The sequence below is a fragment of the Coptis chinensis genome, chromosome 1, assembly GCF_015680905.1.
Source record: "Coptis chinensis isolate HL-2020 chromosome 1, ASM1568090v1, whole genome shotgun sequence".
In the NCBI taxonomy this organism is placed as follows: domain Eukaryota; kingdom Viridiplantae; phylum Streptophyta; class Magnoliopsida; order Ranunculales; family Ranunculaceae; genus Coptis; species Coptis chinensis.
The window spans coordinates 19,417,790-19,442,173 of record NC_141456.1 but is presented as its reverse complement, the minus strand read 5'-3'; the positions used below and the strand labels follow the sequence as shown (position 1 = coordinate 19,442,173).

Genomic DNA, 24,384 nt, shown 5'->3' with positions numbered 1-24,384 from the left:
TTTACATTTGTGAACATTTATATCTTGAATTGGAATTTTGGGATTAGTTTAATTTTATAAACGTGATTGGGTTCGGGTTCCGATTATTTATATTTAAACTTTTTGGTTTAATTGAGCTTTCATCTACGCATTAGTCTATTGGAGTGATTGTATATTTCAGCCGAGCTTTTAATCAAATTGAGCTATCATTTATGCAATTATGAATTATACTGTCTATGCATGATTCAACCTTTATATTTTCTCTCCTTTACATATGTTTACATGCAAAATAGCAAAATTGTATAGTAGATGATTATATATAACAATTTTTATACGTATGAACAAGTAGTTCACAGTAAATTTCACGCTCATCGAGCGTACCCAAAAGTCTAGTCATAATAACCGTTTATAGAAAAACCGCGTTTTATAAATTTCATACTTATCATTGGGCCCCACCACTGTCTCTATAAATATAAATACAGCCCAGAAGAACTTTTCAAACATTTCTTCTCACTCTCCTCTCTCGATTTTTTCTATCGCCGTCTGTTGTAAGTATTTTTGTCTTTTCACATTTCTTGTTATTGTCTGATTATGAAGAGTTTTGTGTATGAAAGGTATCTGATGTGTTATCGAATTTTGTTGTGTGTTTAGAGCTGTTTCTTTGTTTTGTTGTGAAATAGATCTGAATTGTTTTGTTGATTTATATGAGCTGGACGAATATATTAAATGTTTCTTGTTATAGAAATTTTGTCATTTCATATTATTTGTTTATTAGTTTAATTCAAGTGTTGATTGTTGGTTGAATATTGATCTACCTCTATGTTGGAAAGATACTGCACCTCATATTTACAATTAGTTCTTTGGGCACTATTGTCTATGTGCGTAAATCTTTATTTTGTTTATAACGATAGCTTGGGTTACTGTTCCAGTTAATTTGTTATCAACTGTATCAAGTTGTTTTAAAGTTTTCCTCTTAGTATGTATTTTGTTGTCATTGCAGTGAGAAATGGGGAATTTACTCGGTTTCTATCAAGTGGATCAGTCAACTGTGGCAATCAAGGAAGGTTTTGGGAAGTATGAAGAAGTTCTTGAGCCTGGTTGTCACTTCTTGCCTTGGTGTTTTGGGAAGCAGATAGCTGGCACTCTTTCACTGCGGGTACAACAACTTGATGTTCGTTGTGAAACAAAAACTAAGGTTTGAAATTTCGTTACTTTTACCATGTTATTCTGTGGTTGTTGAAATTCAAGTGTTAGGACATTACGCATGTGTATCTATAATTCTATATTATACTAAAAGAAAATGTAGCTTCTCTGAAAAGGTGAATAGGTATGGAAAATGGCGTCTGTCATATAGGGATCATATCTAAATATTGCAGTGCACACAATTGTTCTTTTAAATTGTGCGCTGTGCAATTATGCAGTCCTTTCGAGACATCTAAGGGGGAAAATAAAAGGGCACATCCAGATAATTGAACACCATTTGTACACTACATTGTAATTGAAAGTATTAAATAGACAAAACTAAAAAAGTAATTTCGTTATGCATATTGATTCTTGTCAACTTGAATACTGAGTTAGTTGTTTCATCTCCCTGAGTGTGTTGGAAATTCCTCAGTTCTAGGAATCTCTTTATGTGCATTAAATGATTGGACTATATGTGATTGATTATCTTGGATTATTGTTGTCAACATGAGTAATACTTTTTTTCTTGAATGCTGAATCTTTCGATAAGGGATTTACTGATCAATGATATGCTTTCAGGATAATGTTTTTGTCACTGTTGTTGCATCCATTCAGTACCGTGCCTTGGCTGACAAAGCGGGTGATGCTTACTATAAGCTCAGCAATACTAGAGCTCAGATTCAAGCCTATGTTTTTGATGGTATACATTTCAACACTACTTAAAACTTAAGATAAAATTTGGTGGGAGGGAGGTATTATGTTCTTTGACATACATAGCATACAAATCCATGTATGTAAACACGCATGCACTCACACACAAATACACGGTCACATAAATCTATATCCAGAAATCGTGCTAGTTACTGGAAAAAGAAGTCATAGACTTTGACCAGTAATATCCAAGGTTACTTGTTTTATGAAACATTAGATCTGGATATTTGTAAAATTGCACAGTTACCTTGATTTTAGGCAGTACTGATCATCATAAAAAGTTCCATTCCAGATGTCTGGTGTTGGTTGTCTAAACTATTTTCCCATTTGACTGTCTGAAGCTATCCATCAGCTAAATGGAGGATCAACATTCTAAATAGCCTCTTGACTTTGTTTTATCAGTCTATTAACTTGACTTTACCGATTTGTATTCAGTATTGAGGTATCCAATGCGTACTTGTTTATATGAATGATGCATCCGTGTTTAGAAGATTCTACATTTAATTGCCGAGTTTATTTAGATTACATTCATGATATAATCTTAAAAATTGAGGCTTCTGATGGTTTATACTCAACCAAGTTTGAGCTGTGAATTCTTGGGATTGCAATTTAATTGTTGCTTATTCCTAATTCTGGTTTGGATTTTCGATATTGGTCTGCCATGCTAATAAATGACTTTATTATTATTATTATTTGGTGGGGTAGACATAGAAAGAAGGAATTGTGTTGTAAATAAATAACTGCGGAACAACGTTACCTACAACAAATAGATCAATCTTACACAAAGATCGATCCTTCTCACTAGACAAGACTTCAACACCCGCCAAGTATTATCTCAACGTTTCTCATTAACAATTTAACAAGCATATAAAGTAAAGATAATAATGCAAAAGAGAACCAACCACAAGACAAGGATATTGTGGTTCGGCAATTTGCCTACATCGACACTGGCGAAATCCAAGCTTTACTAGATGTCCGGAATAACAGATTACAAGAGCTCTCAATTCACTCACAAAGAATGAACACTCAACTCACTAAGAATTTCTCTCTTACAATCTCTTTCTTTCTATTTTTTGGTTAGGTTAGGTTTCTACAGAAAAAACCTATATTTATACTATTTCAGAAAACTTCCGAAAAAGTCAAAATTCGTGCTGAAAAACGGTGGAGCGCAGGTCGCGCCTTGGTCGTGAGAAAGTTACTGGACCATGAGCGCGGGTCGCGCCTTGTCTAGGCATAAGTAGAGCGCAGGTCGCGCCCTTCACACCAGAAGAGAAAAAAATACCTTTTTTCTCTACAAATTGAGACAACAGAGTTTTTATCTTAATTCGAACATTTTTACTTATTTAGTGTCCTTAAAAACATAATGTGGTTTCTTCACTTTCTTGTGTTCAGTCATCCGGGCAAGTGTGCCTAAGCTGGGCCTGGATGCCACTTTTGAGCAAAAAAACGATATTGCAAAAGCTGTAGAAGATGAACTTGAAAAGGTGAGTCCTTTATAGTATATGACATCTCCAGACTCAGGGAAATCCCTCTACTCAAATCTAGATTATTTTCTTATTTATTTTGGTGTTACAGGCAATGTCGCATTACGGATATGAAATAGTTCAAACTCTTATCGTGGATATTGAACCTGATGAGCATGTGAAAAGAGCAATGAATGAGATTAATGCAGGTTAGCGGCTTTACTCAATAAGTTGATGGCTTTGTTAAAAAGTTGATTTTTGTTAATTGTACGAGGTTCGTGAAGTTAGACTAAGAAAAAAAAACTTCCTACTGTTGTTTCCAATTTAGTTTTACTATTTGACAACCTATAACAGCTAGCAGATATAAGTCCCAACCAATTTTACTGCAAAATGTGTATTGCATCCTGTGCAATATGGAATGATGTATATATTGTTCTTCTTCTCATAACAGCTGCCAGGATGAGGGTCGCAGCAAGTGAGAAGGCTGAAGCAGAGAAGATACTTCAGATCAAGCGAGCTGAAGGAGATGCCGAATCAAAATACCTTGCTGGGATGGGAATTGCTAGGCAGCGTCAGGCTATAGTAGATGGGCTGAGAGACAGTGTTCTTGCATTCTCTTCAAATGTGCCTGGAACATCAGCCAAGGATGTCATGGACATGGTTTTGATAACCCAGTACTTCGACACAATGAAAGAAATAGGGGCCTCTTCAAAAGCATCATCAGTTTTCATTCCTCATGGGCCTGGTGCTGTGAAAGATATTGCTTCACAGATACGAGAGGGTCTCCTTCAGGCCCAGTCCACATAAAGAGTGACTTCTGAGTCATTTTGGAGTTGGCTGTGATCTGCATATGGTTGGTGCTTCACCGTTAACTTTTGTGAAGTCTATATTTCGTTAAATATAGTAGTCAAACTTACTCGAGACTTGGATGAAGTGATTGTGTAAGTAGATATATTGCCTTCATACTTGGTTAAGTAGTGTTTCTTCTGGAAATGAATTTCAGAAGGGCATATTGGTGTATATTTTTTTGCCAAGACAAATTAGTGCATATAAAAGTGGAAAGCTGTAGCTTGTTTGTGACTTGTGAGTATTATTTTGTCAACTTGCAGAAACCAATAGGAAACGGAACCGAACCTGATGATTGCATCACAATTGTTGTCTTATATATTACTATTTATGATTGCAGGTGGGGCTACAAAAAATAAACAAATAAAAATTCAAAAGTAGAAAGTACGGCTCAGCCAGCTCTCAATTAGCTGCGTCGACACGTGTTGTTTTTTATTGGGTGTTTTAGTAGCTAAAAAAGCGGCAGAAATTGGTTGGTTCTGAGTTCTGACAGCTAGCTCGCCAAAGCCTCTGGTTTGTTTTTTACTGACTAGTTGTTTATTAATGGGGACATATTTTATCTAAAATTGTAAACATATTCAAAATCATTACGATATTAGATATAATCTCATAACTATTTCCAAAATTCTATATATATCAACCGAATTTCTTTTGAACATCAGGCAATGCGTGTGTATTGGTCAAAGAAGTACTGAAAATCACTTGACGTCAGTGTGGCAAACTCAAAGTGTGAGTTCTTTGTAGAAACACTCTAACTATTTTAAACATTGTCACAAATAATTAAAAAAAAAAAAAAAAAATTTAAATTTACTAAATATAATATAAAAAATAGTAAAAATGAACTGTTTGATAGAATAGTTAAGAGATCATATCTAAAAAAAAAAAATAGTCTAATCCAAAACTTATAAATGCCCTAACGATTTTGAGTTTGTTTACTTGATAAAATATGTCCCTAAAATCCGTCCCTTATTAATTATTACGAATGGCAAGCTTGTGATTCAGGTTTATATTGCTATATCTTATTATGACAATGGGGGCACCATGGCACCAAACCACAATAGAATGAATAGTGTATAAGGTATAGCGTTTGAAGACCCAATGATTTTCTCTAATGGCATACAAAGAAAACAATAATGGTGTAAAAAAAAACTCCCTAGCTGTCTTTGATAATGGTAAAAAAAACTCCTAGCCTCCACTCCCAAATGTGTATGAGAATTTTTTTTTTCTTTCCTTCCCATTTTGCCATTTCTTTTTAGTGTACAAATACAAAATAATAGGGATACAAAGGTAATTTACCAAAACTAAAGATTTTGAAAAGAAATTTGGTCAAACAAATTTTCTATTCGTTGTTCCTAGCGTAGTATAAATAGGTAAGAGCATTTCTAGGTGGTAGTATAACCTATCAAAATCTTCAAATTTGAAGAAATATTTCAGAATTTCCCGGAATTCCAGCTCTAGGTGGCTTCAAATTCGGTCGTATCACCTGTTCGTCACATTCTTGTTTGCAAATTTGGCAAATTTGGATGCGGATGCAGATGCGGAGCAACATTGGTAATGTCGCACGTCATTGCAAATGTCGCCCCAAATTTTTTTTTTACTTTGACCAGCACCACACACCAGTGGTACTGTCGTACGCCACTACTACTATCGTGTGGGTTTTTTTTTTTTAAAACTTTTGGAATTGTTGCGCGTCACTCCTAATGTTGCGTGGATTGTTTTGGAATTGTACATGCGACATTACTACTGTCGCACAACAGTAGTAATGCCGTGTGGGTTATTTTTTGCTAATAAAATTTGCGGCCATCTAGAGTTGGTCGAAATTTACGATCAGATTCTCAAATTTTTTTCAAATTTGAAAAATATACTACCACAACCTAGAGATGCTCTAAACTTATACCAATAGTGTTGGTAGGTTAGTGTTTTGACTCACCATTAAATCACAATTTCCGTCATATTTAGTGTTTTGTAGTACCATTGGACTTAGCCTTAGGGCATGCCTTCAAAGGCATGCCACACAAATGTTCATACTAATGACTAACATAGAGGATCGCAGAATTTTATCAAAATCAATAAAACCAGTCTCTGTAGGGAGTTCAGTTGTTCACACAAAGTTCCGAAGACACGTTCAAGGAATTATTGCCATGAGCAAAGCAAAGCAATGCAATGGCACTTACAATTGCTCGTAGGTAGAGCACAAGTCTTTTCCACTCATTAGATGTCGAGGCTAATGACCACCCAACCGCACCAACAGAAATCATCAGTTAAAATGGTCAGAGAAGAATTGTAACATATGAAATGCTCAATTGTGTCTCTCTTTTGCTGGTCCTACCCACTACTCGGTGCCTCCACTGAAAATTTTCAACCTCATAATTTTTGTACAGACATGTACATAGGCTTTTAGTTGCAAAGTTTCTTCATCTTTTGTGTCCTTCGGTGTCTCTAGTTTCTTATTAAGTTTACCATTCAAGGTACTGTTCATTGTTTCGAGTTTAATGGTGCCTCTAGAGACTAAACTAGATTGTTTTCCATCAGTTTTAGCACTATGATATTTTAGTACTTATTACATGTTACATCTGAATAGAGATTGATGTCATGAAACTTTGTGCAACTCACCGTGAACTCATTATCGGTCCTGTTAGATAACACGTGGTGTAGTACTGTTGTTTCACAGGACACAGGTCCCCCAATTATTTGTTCCCTGCGAGTCGTATTCAAGAATCAAGAATAGCCGAACAAGTTAGAAAATGTCTATTCCTTTGTTGTGGCTGCTGACTTCCTGCCATTCTCCTCCGTTGTATCACTTCTAAGAATGGTGTACATTTACAAGTTACAACATCTACAAATGATATGCATTATGTCAGTTATGGGGCTTAACATCCTCTAATACATTCTTAATCTTAAGATCGCACAGTTGTTGGCAATTTTGCACACATACATAAAGTAGCAAAAAACTTGGAAAATGTCGACACAATAAACTAATAAAGTAACCAATAAAATAGGAGGCAGCTGAATATACGCCACCCATTTGTCTGGAAAGTGGAAACTCGACAAAAACACTCCCTTTCCTCTCCCCACAATCAACCAATCCTTTTTCCACTTTTTAAGGAATTATTAAAAAGAAAAGCTTACTCCTCCATAACGCATCGAGATGTACCAATACTTGCGTAGTGCGTATCCCAATACATTTTTAACAATATACGATAGCGTCTGTAGAAACTTAATCCTCAACCGGGTTATACAGGATCATGAAAGGAAATAGAAAAATAGTAGGTACATTCTCATATTCTTCTTCTTCTTCTTCTTCTTCTTCATTTTCCACTCTCTCATTACAGAGAGAAAAAAATAAAATAAAAAAAATGGCAACATTGATTAGAGTAGTAGAACCATTTATTCACAATTACCCAAAGTTTCATTCTTTTCAAACAAAGAAAACAAACCCATCTCGTTTAAACTACTACACTTGTTCAAATAGCCTTTTATTCAATAGTGGAAGAAGTTTCTGTTTTTGTAGTTATAATAATTATAAACAACCAGTTAAAGTACATGGAGTTAAAGCTACTAGTTCAACTGAAACTACTTTAGTTGATACTTCTCAAAGTGATTTACTCACTTTTAAGAAAACTTTTCCATTGGAACGTGTTCAAAAGGTATGTTTTTTTTTTTTTTTTTTTTTTTTTTTGAGTCTGGGTAATTTTTTTAATATGGTGTTTTTATTGGTTTGGATAGGTGGAAGGGAAGATATATGTGAGATTAGATCCAGGGAAACGTGATGTGATTTGGAAACTTATTGTTGGTTGTGATCTTCCTGGAAAATGGATTTTGCATTGGGGTGTTAATTTCGTTGATGATCGCGGGAGGTTTGATCCCTTTTTTACTAGTTATTTTACCATTTGGATGAGAATGACAGCATTTGATAGTTATAGTGGTTAGTGACAATGTTGGTTTTTCTGAGTATTGGTTTTTTTTTTTTAATTTAGCAGTGAGTGGGATCAACCTCCTCCTGAAATGAGACCACCTGGTTCCATTGCTATAAAGGTATCTATAGTCTATACTATATAATGATCTTTAGTTTGAAGTTTTTTTGTGTTTGGTTTATGTGAATTGTGGTTTGGAGTTTTTGAAGGACTATGCAATAGAGACACTCTTAAAGGAGACATCGTCAACTGTGGAAGGAAAGAAATTACAGGAAGTGCAGATTGATATTCGACGTGATTGTAATATTGCAGCTATTAATTTTGTCCTTAAGGTTATTCTCTTCTTGCTTAGTAGCGTATATCTGGGGAGTTGTGAACTCTTGAAGCTTATTTTATTTTATTCTATTATTGTTATTATTATTATTATTTCTGGTGTTATAGGACGAGGAAACTGGAATTTGGTGTCAGCATAAGGGAAGAGACTTCAAAGTGCCTCTTCTGGACTACGTTCATGAAGATACCAACATTGTAGGTGCAAAAAAGGGCTTCAGTATATGGCCAGGTTATTAAATTTTTTTACCTTTTGTTTTACTTTGATCAATGAAATAGAATTATGTGAATTAAAACAAAAAGCTAGGATGAGTCGTTGTACCAATACATGGAAAATTAGCAACACAATCACCACAAATGAAATCTTAAGAAGAAAGAATTTAATGCCCCACTAGTGGTGAACCAGAGTCTTTCCGTCAATGTCCAGTTGTTTGTTTAGATTTCTAGTGGACTTTCAACTGTCTAGTGGACTCCTTAATCTGAACCAAGGCTTCATTATCCCCAAATGCTAGAACGTGGTATTCATACATCATATTCTCTATAGTTCCGTAACGTATTTAGTTATATATATTTATGTAGTATTGGATTTTCATTTTCCCATGTTTAAGGGTTTGAGTTTTCTCTCTGGACATTGTTAAGATAATATTTTTTTTTAGTCGCTCACTAATTTGATTCTCTAACCAAAACATTTCCTGTTTCTATTTTACTTCTTAGTGCAACTATTGTGAACATGTTTTCTTTTGGCCCTACATCCAATTCTTAATAATATGGATGATTAACTGTCTTTATAAGATTATCCAGTTTGTTGTTACTGTCGAATACGTTAAGCGAAGATCTCATTGCCCACCCAATTTACTCAAGTGATTGCACATCAAGCTTAGAACAATATAATGCACCTTTCCTGGACTTTCTTTTACATTAAATTTAGAGCTAAATAACAACCTAGCAAAAAAAAAAAAAGAAGCTAAATAATTCACATTTTCTGGGTATATTATTTGTCTCCATCACGCTACAATGTTATATTTTTTTTAATTGCTTGTCTATGTTCGACCTCAACAATATCTTGCGAGGCCCATCTCTTGGATATTCTAGAGTTCCATGACTAAGACCTCTTCAAGCTATATTCCTGTCTCAGACTATAGCTTGCATTGATGGTTTGAAGTACAATTTTATGAATTTGAAGTAGGGGACATCCAAGTTAATCAACTTTTCGAAATCTTAGAATGAGGATGTATGTATTGAATATATGGAATAGATAAAATTATAAAATACTTTCATTCACGTAGATAGAAATAATACTGCCCTTACTTCTATTCCATGTGTCTCATACCATTTGTTAAACAACCAAATAAGTTTTGTCACAAGGATGATGTCATTTAAGGTCATGAACTGTTTCTGAAGTTTGAAAAAAACTTCATTTAGTTGCATTTTCTTGCATTGCAGGTGCTTTTGACCAAATATCCACTGTCCTTCAAAAAACAGAAGGTTCTGGTCGTAAAGATCAAGGGAACAGTGGTAATTCCGCAGACACAAAGAAACCTATGAAACGGTTGGAAGGGTTTTATGAAGAATGCCCCATCGTGAAAGAAGTATGTGCTCAAAATGTTTTAACTGTTTCTGTCAAAAGGAGCCCCGAGAGAAACAAAAGTTTCGTTCATATGGAAACTGATCTACCTGGAGATGTTGTTGTTCACTGGGGTGTGTGCAGAAATAATGATAGAAAATGGGAGATTCCAGCTACCCCACATCCACCAGAAACCAGAACTTTTAAGAAAAGTGCTCTGCAGACTTTGTTAAAGGTTTGAGGCTTTATTTATTTTAATTTATCATTTATTTTTCCATATACATTTCCAGATAACTTATATCAAAGGACAGATATACCACTGGATGTGCTGGACTCTCAGGCTAAGTCCAATGGTGTGGCAAAACACCAAATATGACGGAAATTGTGATCCAATGGTGCGTCAAAACGCTAACCCGCCAACGCTATCGGTATAAGTTTACCTATCTGTACCGCCAGTTTTAACGATATAGCGTATGGTCTGCACGCCAGTATGAACGGCGGCTAGAAAATTTGTTTGACCAAATTTATTTTCAAAATCTTTAGTTTTGGTGAATTACCTTTGTATCCCTATTATTTTGTATTTGTACAATAAAGAGAAAAGGCAAAATGGGAAGGAAAGAAAAAATTATTTCCCATACGCCTTTGGGAGTGGCAGCTAGGGAGTTGTGAATTTTTTTTATTATTTTTTTGTGTACGCCATTGTCAAAGGCGGCTAAGGAGTTGTGATTGTGGGTTTTTTTTGTTTTTTTTTGTACGCCATTGGAGAAAACCATTGGGTCTTTAAACGCTAACCCACTAACCCTATACACTATTCTATTGTGGTTCACCAAACCATTGGACTTAGCCTCAGAATTTTCTAGCTGTAAACAAAAATATATTTTTATTCAGTATCCAAATTAGATTGTACAAAGGTAGTAGAGGACAAGTATGTTATATTCTCTAAGTTTATGCGAAACAAAATAATTCACACGCTTGACATTATTATGACATACGCCGAATTAGAATAAGCTGACGTCTTGTGACAAAGCACTCAAAAAAATTCATTCACAAATTAATTTCTTTCTGGTCCCTGTGAATGCGGGCTATAATGATCCATGTCTATGCATGAGAATGGACATTCACATGAGTAGTGAGAAATCTGGCAAAAGTATGCAATCAAAAATCAGATCAGAAATGAAAAAGTTGTGGACAGTTCTCCATGAAAATTATGTAAACATAAATATATGGATTCTAAGCACCCTAAGTGGTCAGAAACTGAATAGGCTAAGTAAATTGTAAACCACTTTTCTCTTCTCTGGACATGAGAGAAAATACTTGAGGTTTTATGTGTGCCACATGTACTGCTTGCTTGCTTAGTTAGATCTTGAGGTACCTAGGTGTATGTCCCAAACTATTTATCCCCTTACAGAGGATGAACCTAGTTGACCTTCTAAAAAAAGTTGGTTTACAAATCTTCATGAGTCACAGGCCGTCTATGAGCACGTTTAGCTTCAAGATCACATTTATGGTGTAAGAAATTTCTGAATGACCACTCTATATTATGACTTATGAGATTGTCATACTCCCTCAGTTGTAGTATTCTGAAACTTCCATGTGGAAGCAATCATGTTGTCTAGAAAATGTGAATCAAATTTCCAGAAGTCTTCTAATTTTCTATATTACTGCGATTCTGATGTCATAGGCCAAACAAAAGTGACCTTTGTGCAGACCGGCTGAGTTAAATTCCATCTGTACAACTGAGAGTGTCCCACTGAGTACGGGCCTTCATGACACATAATCTTCATTTTATTTTTTTTATAACCATCTGAAGCTCATATTCGTGAATGGCTGTTGCGACATTTCTAATTTGGGGTTACTGAAAGCTACACATGGGGTTTAGGAACTAGCTAAGAACCTCTCAAGCTGGGTGTCCCTGAGTTGCTAGATTATTTATATGTTTTGGAATCTGTAGTATCACACAGATAATATAAATTGTTAGTTTTGTTACATCTACAGAGCTTATATATCTATGCATGTTGAAATTTAACACTAGAAGACTTGAAGCATCAAGTCCACATTTTACATTGTGTCATTAAAGTATAAGCTGATCTTTAGAAGCTCCTGAGTTCTGAAAATGGACGCTGCAGGAGCAAGATTTCATCAATTATGTTCATTTTATACTTGTAAAAATTAAGATTGATATTGTTTTGTTTAATTTCTGCTTTCATGCCTTTTAATCAAGGGCCTCTCTTTTGCAGATGAAAGAAGATGGCCAAGGGAGTTGTGGATCTTTTACTTTAGATGAGGAACTTTTGGGACTGATTTTTGTGCTCAAGCTAAATGATAACACTTGGATGAACCATATGGGTTCTGATTTCTACATTCCTCTTTCAACTGAGAACTCTACCAATGTTGAAGAGTCTAAATCAAGTTTTGGAACATCTGGAGAGAATGCAGAGGTACATGAGGCATATACTGATGGAATCATCAAAGATATAAGAAGTTTGGTGAGTGGCATATCCTCCGGAAAGACCAGGAAAACGAAGTCCAAAGCAGCACATGTAATCATATTGCAGGAAATTGAGAAGTTGGCTGCCGAAGCCTATAGCATTTTCAGAAGCTCTAGTGTGATAACTTTTGAGGAGGATCTTGCAGATGCTGAGGCATTAAAGCCTCCTGTAATACCAACCTCAGGAACAGGCTCTGGATTTGAAGTACTTTGCCAAGGATTTAATTGGGAATCTCATAAATCTGGAAGATGGTACAAGGAGCTCATCGAAAAAGCAACAAAATTATCTTCACTTGGTTTTACTATAGTGTGGATGCCACCACCTACAGAATCTATATCACCTGAAGGTTACATGCCAAAGGATTTATATAACTTGAATTCCAGGTAATTTTTAATAATTCATGAAGCAGCTTGAATATATTTTGTATCTGCTTTTTCGGCGAAAATTATCGTATATATTTATTGTAGTACATTGGACTTGCTCTGGTCTCTATGAATACTGAAAAGCAGTGAAATACTGCATCTCTACATTCTGACACCGCTCCAGCGGTTGTGTGTATTGTGTGCAGCTAGATGTTTTCTACATATCTAAACATATTTAAGTCTTACGAGAATATATTCCCACCGTCGATAAATCAAATTTATAATTTTTTTTTGGGTGTGTATTGCAGTAATACCGTCTTTTTGCTTTCCAGATTGTGGTTTACCAGATTATGTTTTGCTAATTGCAGCTGCAGTGTAATCTGCACTTAGTACTTGTTTTATTTAGTTAGTTATTATGCTATCATGTATTAGACCCTTGAAGTCTTCACTCAAAATCTGATAGGGCTGGACATTATATAGATGGTGACCATCATTGATTGTCTGTAGAAAATTCGTTGACACAAACAGATAAATGTTCACTGTAATGAATTTCTACAGTGGCCAGGTCTTTGTAGGCAGAGGCGTATATTAAAGTAGTGTTGAATTCGGACAAATTTTTATCCAAAAAACCTGATATTTCTATGTATCTGTCCGCATCCATGTTTAGGGGAACTGGCGTGTCCTTGAACTTTAAAAAAAAAAAAGAAAAAAAAGAAAAAGAAACCCTTGCACTATTAGCTACAAATATTTCTGCTATCTCTTACAGTGGGACAAAGTATATATGGTTTTTAGACCATCTGTATATGTTATATGCATCCAAATGTACAATTCTGTGATTATATGTGATTTTTGAACTATGAAATATTTTCTTGCTTATATGGAAGTATGCGCATATGAACAACCCCGTGAATGCCAACATAATTCCTTCTTATGTACTAATTATTAACTGGACAATTCATATATGATGCTATCATCTTTAAGTTTGAGAGTTTTATGAAGAACAGAGGTTTTTTTCACTTGAATTTATGTTCTCTTTGTGCTTATAAACTTATTTATAAGTAATACCATTTTGAAAGAGTATATTGATCTTGTACAAAAAACCCCCTGTGGACTAACTATTTTCTGCTACATAAACCAGATATGGAAGTATGGAGGATCTAAAGACTGCCGTAAAGACATTTCATGAAGTTGGAATCAAGGTTCTTGGTGATGCTGTCTTGAACCATCGCTGCGCACACTATAAGAATCCAAATGGTGTTTGGAATTTATTTGGTGGTCGGCTGAATTGGGATGACCGTGCAGTTGTTGCTGATGATCCACATTTCCAGGTAAAATAGCCTTTGAAATTTATGCCTCTTATTTTATGAAAAAGCTATTGATGTCAATTGATCAGATTCAACATGGAGCCCACATACTTCCTTGTCCATAAATGAATTACAATACTGAATTATTCCTGTTTGTAATTAGCAGCAGACTGGAGCAAGAGTTTGTATGGCTTTGTTTTTTCTTTTGATTGATAGACACACACAAATATAATTCAATCAAAAGGAAGTAGGATGAGCTGTTCCGTAAGAATTTGTATGCTTTTATTGCACCTCACTTAAGGAATAGCCATCAATGCACCTATGCAATCATACACCATTCAACACATAATGATTCAAAGTCTAGAACATATATAATATGTATATAAAAATAGTCTTTATGAACCTTTTTTGTACACTAGGTATGAAATCTTGTGCTCTGTGTGATACCATCATCTTGTCCTGCAGGGAAGGGGCAATAAGAGTAGCGGTGATAATTTTCATGCTGCGCCAAACATTGACCATTCACAAGAATTTGTGCGGAAAGATTTGAAAGAGTGGCTCTGCTGGATGAGGTTCAAAGACATCTACTTTCCTTCATTTATTCACATCTACTTTCCTGCCTTCATTTATATAAGCTCATCTGGACCTTCCTTTTCTTTTTTGGGTAAGGTCGTAAGGGTGAAGAGCTAGTGTTACTGTAAGATATAGGACAATATAGCATATTCGGGGGTCCAATAAAGACATCCACTGAATTTGGGCGTTTTTTTAACCAATATATTGGAAGTATGGATATATATCTGAATATTGCTTGATATATTTCTAACATTTTTCAATATTATCACGTTTACTATTATTTATTTTGTACATTATTCAATTTATTATTTGCTAGTATTTTCAGTATATATCCAATTTGTTTCCCATATATGTCAGATATTTCTGTTAGAGTACAAGGAAAATTCATGTGGTCGATGTCTTTATTATGTAACAGGATTTGTGTGGTTTGATCTATGGGACGATATGGATATCTCAGGCCTTGGATCCAGGCCATGAGGTGTCAAGCTACTTGTTCCGGGCGCCTTGGTTACTAAGTAGAAAACCAGCACCCTTGGAGTTCTTTAAGCATACACACCTCACTGCCTTTTTGTGGAGAGTTCTCCTAATAAACTTTAAAGCATACACCTGACATGCTATTCCTCTCACAGAAAATTTTTCCATGTCTCATCAGCTATAAAATCCGAACTTAAGGAGAACGAAGTTCAATTTGGATTTCTATCTCTTTTGAGGTGTCCCTATTCTCTTGGCATCTCACCCTTTCCCCTTCAGGCTAGTTTTCTTGGTCATTTCCCCATCATACTCTGTCATTCTTAGTCCTTATGCAGTAGGGTTCCAGATTTTGTTGAACAATTGCTGATGAAATTTGTCTATTTCAGCTTTTCTTCCCGGGTTCATCTCATCCTTGACTTTTCTAATAATCCGTCCAAGACTTACAGCTGTTTGAGCATCTCTTGCTTTTCAGTTTTTCATGTTTGAAGCTAATTTCAAAATCATGGGTTTGAATTCATGCTGAACTATCTGTACTGCTCAAATTAGACAATATACAGCCACTGACGAGAAAAAGATGGGCTGGATTCTATTGCAGTTATATTTAAAAGGAAGGTTACACGTCGATTATATCATATGTAGGATTATGTATACACCTCAAAATGCTTTGTGCTCAAGTATGGTTTGCTATAGTAATTTTGAGATTCAGTATATGTAATGGTCAAAAGGTTAAATCCTATTTACACTCATCTTCTTTGTCCAAGCTTTCTTCTCTTCCTCCGTAGTAATGGTATTTTATGAATTTTGACCGTCTCATGTCCACATGTCCGTGTTTCAATATCACCTGCAGGAAAGAAATTGGGTATGATGGATGGAGACTTGACTATGTCCGAGGATTCTGGGGTGGTTACGTCAAGGATTACTTGGATGCTAGTGAACCCTATTTTGCAGTAGGTGAGTATTGGGACTCCCTCAGTTACACCTACGGGGAAATGGATCATAATCAAGATGCACATAGGCAAAGAATTGTTGACTGGTTAAATGCTGCTAGTGGAACAGCTGGGGCATTTGACGTTACGACGAAAGGGATTCTTCACTCTGTAAGATAAAGTTTCATTGTTCTTTGAGGTTTATTATCTTTCTTTTTGCTCATAATAAGCCTACTGTCAACTAGAAAGTTAATGACATTTTTTCTGAACCTTGAGACCAATGTATTTAAAATCAACTTTTTGTTTCCAGAATACTTAAAATCCTTATCTAACACATTTGGAAATAAAAACATAAGACAATCCATTTTGTCATCTACTTCATACGGTTGATTGCAACAATTCTCATTTGAATAGCTGATGTTAGTTACAGATGCATGAAAGAATAATAGAGAGTTGCACCTGAACTGATATGGACTACCTATTTGTATAATTTGTGTGATAAAATTGTCCCCGACTTTACTTTTGTAGACAAGTAAGTTCAATATGAGCTTACAGAACATTTATGTTCATTCCATTAGGTTCTTGAAAGGTGTGAATATTGGCGATTATCAGATGAAAAGGGGAGACCACCTGGAGTTGTTGGTTGGTGGCCTTCACGTGCTGTTACCTTCATAGAGAATCATGATACCGGTTCGACGCAGGTTTAAATCTCTTCTTTTTTTGCTTTGTATTCCACTACTACATGTTTATATATATATATATATATATATATATATATATATATATATATTTTGCTCGGTAATATTTAACTTAAATAACTAAGAGAAACTAAGTTCGATTGTAATTGAAGCTCTTGATTAATTGCATCCCCGTCTAAATTTGGGCGTTTTTCTTCAGTTTTCTTAGTTATCGTGTTCTCATATGGTGCAGTAAGAAGCTGTGCTTCTTTAGGCTTTCTGAGCTTAACAACAGAAATACCATCAATTATATTTAATGTTAAGTGACTTTTTAGAGTTTTAGAGCTAGAAGCATATGTTTCCTTTGAAGGGGAGAAAAGAGTCAATTTATGAATGCTGTACTAAGTACTCACCAATAAAAAAATAGACCTTTCAAGGACCGACTGCTGAGAGGTAAATGATATATTGTTCATGGAGGATATATTTTTGGTTTTGTACCCCGTATATGTCAAGATGACATGTTGCATAGAACAATCATTTGGCACATTTTAGAAGGTGAAATTGTAGACATGTTGGTCCACCCTATGTCAGTAGCCATCCAATGATGGTCCCTTTTGTTTTGTTGTGATCTCACGTTACCTAACCTGATATTCTCTTGATTAATTTGCTATCCCTAGTTGTTTTTTCTCAATAAGTCATCCAAGAGATGTGCCTACTTATTGAACTGTAGCTTGTTATAAGCAGGAGTCGAAAACTGTGTTAAGGTCACTTTTTCGCTGTTATATATAGAAAATTTAGACCACTGCCCAAGTGCTCAAGTGTCGGATACCCTAATTTAACTATACCTTTATTCATTCATATATAAATTTCACGGTAACATAATAAATAGCTATATATTCTGGTATGGTGTGGCAAATTATGTTATTTGATACTTGACATTATGACCTGTAATTGATTGCAAAAGAGAGTTTACCGTTGATAGTCAAGACGCCTCACTAACATGCAGTTTGCTTATTCTGAAGGGTCATTGGAGATTCCCAGGCGGGAAGGAAATGCAGGGGTATGCGTACATACTCACACATCCTGGAACACCATCAGTCTTCTACGATCACATATTTTCTCATTACGAATCTGAAATTTCATCTCTTATATCAATTAGACACCGTAACAAGATCCACTGTCGGAGTGCTGTAAGTAGCCGTTAAATTGTTCTTTAATTATTTGCAATTATTTCAATGATAGTTAATATTGGGAGAGTTTATTTAGGATACTGTGCGTGATCTTTAGTATATGTGGCTAGATGAAGTTCAATTACTTGTATATGCACACAATGACTTGGTTGACCTCTAGATGGGACCATGACATGCAAGGGTATGTTCCATAAACCAGACAGATGGTATTTTGTGGACCAAACAAAACAATAAATTTTGAATGCTTACGATATTATAGTGCAATAGTGCATTAATCTGTGTTGTCAAGGTTGAATAATTGGTAGAACTATGAAGCTGTATTCTGATCTTAGTCACACAAACCATTTTACATGGGCAGGACTCCTCTGCTTTAACCCGTGCTAGTGTGCTACCGTAGTTTCAGAACCAACTGGTAGGAGTCTAGGAGATGAACTTATCCCTATATTCAAACAGACTCTTCTCTTTGAAATCCAAAACGAATTCTGTGTATTACCTTCTGTATTACATATCATCTATAGAAGCGTAGTCCAATATGGTTATTATTATTAGTTTATTGATTAATGTGATCCAGGTTAAGATAACCAAGGCAGAGAGGGACGTGTATGCTGCCATCATGGACAAAAAGGTCGCTATGAAGATTGGACCAGGTCATTATGAACCTTCGGGTGGGGACCAAAAGTGGACTCTAGCAGCTGAGGGACGCGATTACAAGGTTTGGGAGGCTTCATGAGTATCATAATTTGAGATGCTAAAATTTAAGGATGCAACAAATGGAAGCTGTGAAAGGACAGGAGAGGAAACGGTTATTCCCCCTGAAATAATATGGGCAATGATTCCTGTTGGACATTGCCGACTGAGCTTTCACGGAACGGATCACACGAGCCAAATCCTTCGCAAGGAATTCATGTAATATGTAAAGAAATCTGGTGATATATAAATATTTTTTTTTGTAATATATATGTGAAAGGAAGAAGTGTAGACTCCATGTATCTATATGTAAACTTTGGGGATGCGAGGGGAGGAACTCGTGAGATATTTCTTCCATTGTATCAACAACTGGCACTAGAAAATAAATGTAATAAAAGAAGCTCATCTGTATTGGTTCAGATAATCTCTTTGAAAAATAATCGAAAAAAAAAAAAAGGATCGTCTCTTTGAATGGTCAAGTGCTCAATCTAAAACCCGAGTGGGATTTTGATGGCTCAAGGCTTCAAGCTCTTCTGAAGACAAAATAACTGAAATTAAAGCATTATTTATGTATGCCATGTCAACTAAACAAGGGGGGGTGAAGGTGGGATATAATGATTATCCAAATTAGCATTTACTAAGTAATATCCTTTGGTATGAGTATGTCTTCAATGCGCAGGTAATATCCTTTGGTATGAGTGGGATTTAGCCATTTTTTAAACTAAATAGGTATGGCAAAAAAAATCTTAAGCCCATAAATGGGCCAATCATATTGCCACGTTACAAGAAACCAAATTACTAAGTGTTCAAAACATTTATGATTGGTGGGTCCATTTTCTTGATTTTTATTATTTCATTTATAATAAAGGACAAATATATAATTTCAACAATATACGAGGGCAATAAAAGAAACAAAATTAATGACGGGATGAATTCACTGTTACTCCCTCCGTTTTCTTTAAAGAAGTTAGATTTATATCAGGGATAAATTCGGGATGTAGAGAATTGCTTACAGTTGTTCAGTTATTTTGTACATTTCTTGATACAGATTTATGTAGATATACAGCTAATGCAAACCATAATGGACAAGCCTGGTTAGAATAGGCAGAACTATTAGCAACCAGGTAGAACAGCACCCTCACTGTCCGCCTGACTAGAATTTACGGGATATAAACAATCCGATCGAGAATGCTACCACTGCTGTTATGATTACTGTCTTGTTGTTTCTGATCTTCTCCAATGTGCGTTTCCTCAGAATTTCCAAATCCTCTCTGTTCTTCACTCTTTCTGCTAGTTTTGTCCAATCTTCTTCCATCATCTTCTTTCCTTTTTCTACGGCTAAGCCTACTTTTGTGTCATTAGTCTTGCTCTCTTCTTTCTTCTCACCATGAATATCACTTCTATCATCATGCTTATCTTTAGTATCTTTCTTTGGTTCTTCTTTGTTCATATTGTCTTGCTTTCCATGGTCATCTTTCTTTGGGACATGCTTCTCTTCTTTCTTTTCATGCCTATCTTTGTCATCATTCTTTGGGACGTGCCTCTCGTCTTCCTTTTGATGTTTGTGATAATCACCATCTTTTTTCCCAGCAGGCTTCTCTTCCTCAATTTCATTTGCTCTTTGAATCTCAGTCTTTGGCGCTAGCACTCCTTCAGTTTTTTTCTTGGGGATGATTATGAAGAGAAGTCCTCCGTCAAATCTACCAGTAATGCTGTCAACATCTGAATCTTCAGGCATGTCGTATACCTGCTTGAATCGGCTATATTTGCTCTCACTCACCAGCCTCTCTCCACTAACTGTCACCTTCCTCATAGTGTCTACTCGTACCTTAAGCTCCTCCCTCTGGAAACCTAAAGACAATGAGAGAAGTACAATATATTAACATGGTTTTTCATGATAGGTAAGTTAAGTCCACTCGAATAAGCAAAATTTTACAACTTACTTTTTTTCACACCATAAAAATGATTATAAAAAATCTATCATATTACAGTGATACAGTCTATAACAATAAAGTTTGATGTCTTCTTTTTAATGAAAAAAAACATATTCTAAATGTTATAGTAATGTGGACAAATTATTTTGCAATGGTAGTGAGGCGTACGCTTCAGGAAAGCCTCAGCGCTTCATGAACGCGTCACACATTGAAGCGTACACTTCCAGCGTAGAAGCGCTCAACGCTTCTGGGGTGCTTTAGGTCCGCTTCACCTCGAGGCGTACCTCAAGGCGTACTTTTAAAACACTGACAAAAAAAAATTAAGATAATATGTATAATGTTCATACCAGGAACATCGATGAGGAGGACATGACAGTTGGAATCATGAGTCCAATCAGAGGATGGTTGGAAATCTTCATACACCATTTGACGAGTGTTGGTATTATCCAAAAGACCTCTTGGATTTCTCATAATTTGCTCCATTATGATAGATTAGTGCTTTGCAAATGTTGGTAGTGGTCTCTATGCAAGTCTGCTATTTGAAAGGACTCGGTATTGGTTTGGGATTATGGTACTTGATTGTAACCAAAGGAGGCTTGTAGTTATTTATAGAGTTTGGGAAGTAATAAAGAAACAAAGTGGTATTGTTTTGCCTTTTTTTGGGGATGATCAATAGCTTTTCTCGTAGAATTACTCATTCTAATACCTTTTTATGGGTTTGTGACTTCTTTAATCTCTCCTGGAGGGAAAGGTTGTATTCTTTGCTTTGAGTTTAGTTTGAAGTGGCGGTGGCCTCTTGTGTAAGAGATTCAGTAAGGCGTAGCCTAATAATATTTTTACCAAGTAGCTGCATTATTCTTTGCTCTTGAGATCACTCTTCCCTCTTAATGTCTCATCCTACAAACTTCTATGAAGGACTAGTTCAAGAATTTTGCATATATTGGAAGGCTTTTGAGCAACAAAGCAGGGATAATTACTATTTTGGGAGAAAAAACCAAGAAGATAGACATGCTTACGTAGTAATGGAATTCAAATATTACTGATTTTTTTTTGTGGAAAGAGCATTTGCCCTGAGGATTTAACCTGCATCAAAGACATTATGAGACAAAAAAAAATCTGAAAAAGTAACAGTAAAATAAAGAATCATCATATTAATTCATCTCATTTGCTTTTGAGCTCTACAAAATGACTCCAAATCCGAGTTTTACAGGTGATGCTTTATATAAATACAATCCAAAACAGTGACAAACACATAGTTTTCAGACTTCTAAAAGATCTCTGCTAAATTATCTACAATTCTATCTCAACTTCAACTAGCTTCCTGGAGATGAATCCCACAATAGAAATCAGGTACAAGCAGTAAAGTAATGCGTAGACTTCCCATCTCTGAAGCCAAGGTGCATATCCCTAACAGAAAAATCAAAAATCCATAATCCTGCAAATTGACTTGAGTCCAACTGGGAAACCGAGATCATAATCCCAAAAATAAAACCACAGAATGAGTGAATTTGGTCTGTAAAAATCGGCAAATTGTAATTTATACTGTCACAGTGTCACTTAGCAGCTGCTTCAAATTCATGTTCCAAGTGAAAATTGTTTGCCTATTCAGTGAAAACAAGAAAAGAAAAATAGTTTAAAACGGGGCAACAAGCTGATATAGTCAAGGCGGTCTAATACAGACAACAGGGCAAGGTAACTATACCTTCAACATCTTTGGTCAATACATGAACTCAGGATCGTTATTCCCGCAATATCCATCAATTCTATCATTCCCCTATTCACCAATAATCTCCACATGAACACTTGCCATCCTTAAAGTGATGGTATCTGTTGACATCTCTGACTATGATTTCCCTTTTTGTGATCTTGGAGATGAACTTGATTGCCACATGACAGTCATCACAGATCTTGAGGTTCTTGGTCACAAGGAGCCTTGTTCCAGGGGGTGTGCTGATCAGTCCAAATGCAATTGCAAGTCTTTCACTATGACCAAGCACCATAGTCTTCTTCTCATCCTCCTCAACATCATGGAAGACTGGTGTTGTATCGGGCACATAACCAGCATCTGTCATGAGTTCTTCCACCCTCTCTAGTTCTGCATATATCTTTTCTGCCTGAGGATGCGACATATCTTCAACCAAAAACACATGCACTTCATTCTTCACTTTTATCCAGCTACAAGCTATACTCTTCTTTAGTCCTCTATCCTTCATTAATTTCCTCACTCTGGCAACTCCTTCCCACTTACCTGCTTGAGCATAGATATTTGACAAAATCACATAGTTTCCTGCATCACGAGGTTCAAGATCAATAAGCCTGAGTAATGCCTCTTCACCCAGCTCAACATTTCCATGGAGTTTGCATGAGTTCAACAAAGCACCCCAGACACCAGAGTCCGGTCTAACTGGCATATTCATTATAAGATCATAAGCCTCATCTAACCGACCAGAATGGCCTAGGAGATCAACCATGCACGTGTAATGCTGAACCGTCGGCCGAATTAAGTAATCACTCATCATCGATTCAAAAAACTTTGAACCCTTCTCCATCAAACCCCCATGGCTACAAGCCGAAAGAACACCCACAAAAGTAATGTGATCAGGTGGATATCCCTCTTTAACCATATCCTCAAACAAGGCCAGTGCTTCACTAGCATGACCATGCATTGCATAACCAGCAATCATAGCATTCCAAGAGACCACTCTCTTCTCATTTAGCCCATCAAACAACGTCCTCGCAACCCACACCGCACCACACTTTGCATACATATCCACAAATGCAGTATTCACTTTATCTTGCGACTCGAACCCATGTCTCAAACTAAACCCATGTACTTCCCTCCCTCGTGGTAAAGCCGCAATATCAGACGAAGCTGCAATAACAGTAACCAGAGTAGCTTCACTCAATCTCAATCCCGTCACACCCATTTCACGACACAGAGCAAGAGCCGCATTCGAGTACCCATTTTGCGAATAAGCAGCAATCATAGAGTTCCAAAGAACAACATCTCTCCCCAAAATCTTATCGAAAACTTTACGTCCACTCTCCACAGCACCACACTTAGCATACATACCAATAAGAGCTGCCCCAACAAAAACATCACAACCCCAACCAGTTCTAATCACATTTTCATGAATCTCCCTCCCTTGTTCCAATGCAGAAAGAGTAGAACATGCCTTTAAAACAAAAGGGTACGTAAAATTATCGGGTACAAGTCCATATTCAATCATTTGATAGTAAATAGAGATTGCCACTTCATGTGGTCCGTCCCATGCAAAAGCTCTAATCATAATATTCCAAAGAAAAAGATTTTTTCTATCAGAAATTCTATCAAACAAATTGTACGCATTATTTAATGAACTACATACACAGTATAAATTTACTAGTTTTGTAGCCATAATGGTATTTAAACCAATCCCAGTTATTAGTAAATGAGCATGAAGCTGTTTACCTGGTTCAATAGCTCTTTTTTTAATGCAAGATTGAAGTAAAGGCAAGTAGTATTGGTTAGTTTGAGAAATGGGTGTGAATGGTTTTTGATGATTTGAGTATGTTACTACTGTTCTGTATAAGAAAATAAAAGAGGGGTTTATTGTTTTATTGATTTTCATTAAAAATGTTTTTGAATTTTTTTCAGCATTGTGTTTGTTCATCAAGAACAGAGAATTGGGCTTGGGCCTTTTGGGTTCAAAATATTAAGGCCCAAAAGGTGATGCATAGTTTTCTAGGTCCAATAACACTTTTTGTGTGCATTCTTTTGTTTGGCATTTTCCTAGATTGCA

At 35.9% G+C, this 24,384-nt stretch overlaps 3 protein-coding genes and 1 pseudogene across 11 annotated transcripts; 2 read left to right on the top strand and 2 right to left on the bottom strand.

Annotated features, from left to right (window-relative positions):
* The first annotated feature begins 398 nt into the window (after nucleotides 1–398).
* On the top strand, nucleotides 399–4,415 carry LOC147522723 (hypersensitive-induced response protein 1). 2 transcript variants are annotated; one of them, XM_086594932.1, is made up of 6 exons: nucleotides 399–527; nucleotides 980–1,174; nucleotides 1,741–1,861; nucleotides 3,265–3,356; nucleotides 3,448–3,544; nucleotides 3,787–4,415. In XM_086594932.1, exons 2-6 carry the CDS (start codon nucleotides 986–988, stop codon nucleotides 4,140–4,142), a joined length of 855 nt encoding a protein of 284 aa, XP_086451058.1. In that variant the 5' UTR covers nucleotides 399–527; nucleotides 980–985; the 3' UTR covers nucleotides 4,143–4,415. The 2 variants fall into 2 exon arrangements, with proteins under 2 accessions (XP_086451058.1, XP_086451061.1); XM_086594935.1 differs by lacking the exon at nucleotides 399–527 and adding an exon at nucleotides 793–857.
* A 3,067-nt stretch (nucleotides 4,416–7,482) lies between these two features.
* Nucleotides 7,483–19,092, top strand: AMY3 (alpha-amylase-like 3). Of its 4 annotated transcripts, none has more exons than XM_086594916.1 (14): nucleotides 7,483–7,828; nucleotides 7,908–8,038; nucleotides 8,162–8,216; nucleotides 8,305–8,427; nucleotides 8,537–8,657; nucleotides 9,869–10,224; nucleotides 10,301–10,417; nucleotides 12,227–12,861; nucleotides 13,979–14,168; nucleotides 14,610–14,716; nucleotides 16,036–16,285; nucleotides 16,693–16,815; nucleotides 17,814–17,981; nucleotides 18,553–19,092. In XM_086594916.1, exons 1-14 carry the CDS (start codon nucleotides 7,538–7,540, stop codon nucleotides 18,709–18,711), a joined length of 2,826 nt encoding a protein of 941 aa, XP_086451042.1. In that variant the 5' UTR covers nucleotides 7,483–7,537; the 3' UTR covers nucleotides 18,712–19,092. The 4 variants fall into 4 exon arrangements, with proteins under 4 accessions (XP_086451042.1, XP_086451038.1, XP_086451052.1 ...); XM_086594912.1 differs by having other exon boundaries at nucleotides 8,159–8,216; XM_086594926.1 differs by lacking the exon at nucleotides 10,301–10,417.
* Nucleotides 19,093–19,620: 528 nt separating this feature from the next.
* On the bottom strand, nucleotides 19,621–21,194 carry LOC147522721 (uncharacterized). Its single transcript, XM_086594906.1, has 2 exons — nucleotides 20,950–21,194; nucleotides 19,621–20,519 (listed from the first exon to the last, which is right to left on the bottom strand). The coding sequence occupies exons 1-2, from the start codon at nucleotides 21,083–21,085 to the stop codon at nucleotides 19,822–19,824; spliced, it is 834 nt and encodes a 277-aa protein (XP_086451032.1). The 5' UTR covers nucleotides 21,086–21,194; the 3' UTR covers nucleotides 19,621–19,821.
* A 539-nt stretch (nucleotides 21,195–21,733) lies between these two features.
* Nucleotides 21,734–24,287, bottom strand: LOC147522720 (putative pentatricopeptide repeat-containing protein At3g23330 pseudogene; annotated as a pseudogene). 4 transcript variants are annotated; one of them, XR_015214295.1, is made up of 3 exons: nucleotides 24,054–24,284; nucleotides 22,305–23,884; nucleotides 21,734–22,203 (listed from the first exon to the last, which is right to left on the bottom strand). The product of XR_015214295.1 is annotated as a putative pentatricopeptide repeat-containing protein At3g23330 pseudogene, transcript variant X3 (transcript). The 4 variants fall into 4 exon arrangements; XR_015214300.1 differs by having other exon boundaries at nucleotides 22,305–23,778; nucleotides 24,054–24,283; XR_015214287.1 differs by having other exon boundaries at nucleotides 21,734–22,009; nucleotides 22,305–24,287.
* Nucleotides 24,288–24,384: the final 97 nt, after the last annotated feature.

Bases quoted from the DNA above. Each gene is read 5' to 3' on its own strand.
- LOC147522723 (XM_086594932.1), top strand. From the start codon at position 986: ATGGGGAATTTACTCGGTTTCTATCAAGTGGATCAGTCAACTGTGGCA. The intron at 1,862-3,264 runs GTATACATTTCA...TCTTGTGTTCAG, and splicing joins TCAAGCCTATGTTTTTGATG to TCATCCGGGCAAGTGTGCCT. The intron at 3,357-3,447 runs GTGAGTCCTTTA...TTGGTGTTACAG, and splicing joins TAGAAGATGAACTTGAAAAG to GCAATGTCGCATTACGGATA.
- AMY3 (XM_086594912.1), top strand. From the start codon at position 7,538: ATGGCAACATTGATTAGAGTAGTAGAACCATTTATTCACAATTACCCA. The intron at 14,169-14,609 runs GTAAAATAGCCT...CTTGTCCTGCAG, and splicing joins CTGATGATCCACATTTCCAG to GGAAGGGGCAATAAGAGTAG. The intron at 16,816-17,813 runs GTTTAAATCTCT...CTTATTCTGAAG, and splicing joins ATGATACCGGTTCGACGCAG to GGTCATTGGAGATTCCCAGG.
- LOC147522721 (XM_086594906.1), bottom strand. From the start codon at position 21,085: ATGGAGCAAATTATGAGAAATCCAAGAGGTCTTTTGGATAATACCAAC. The intron at 20,520-20,949 runs GTATGAACATTA...CATTGTCTTTAG, and splicing joins CCTCCTCATCGATGTTCCTG to GTTTCCAGAGGGAGGAGCTT.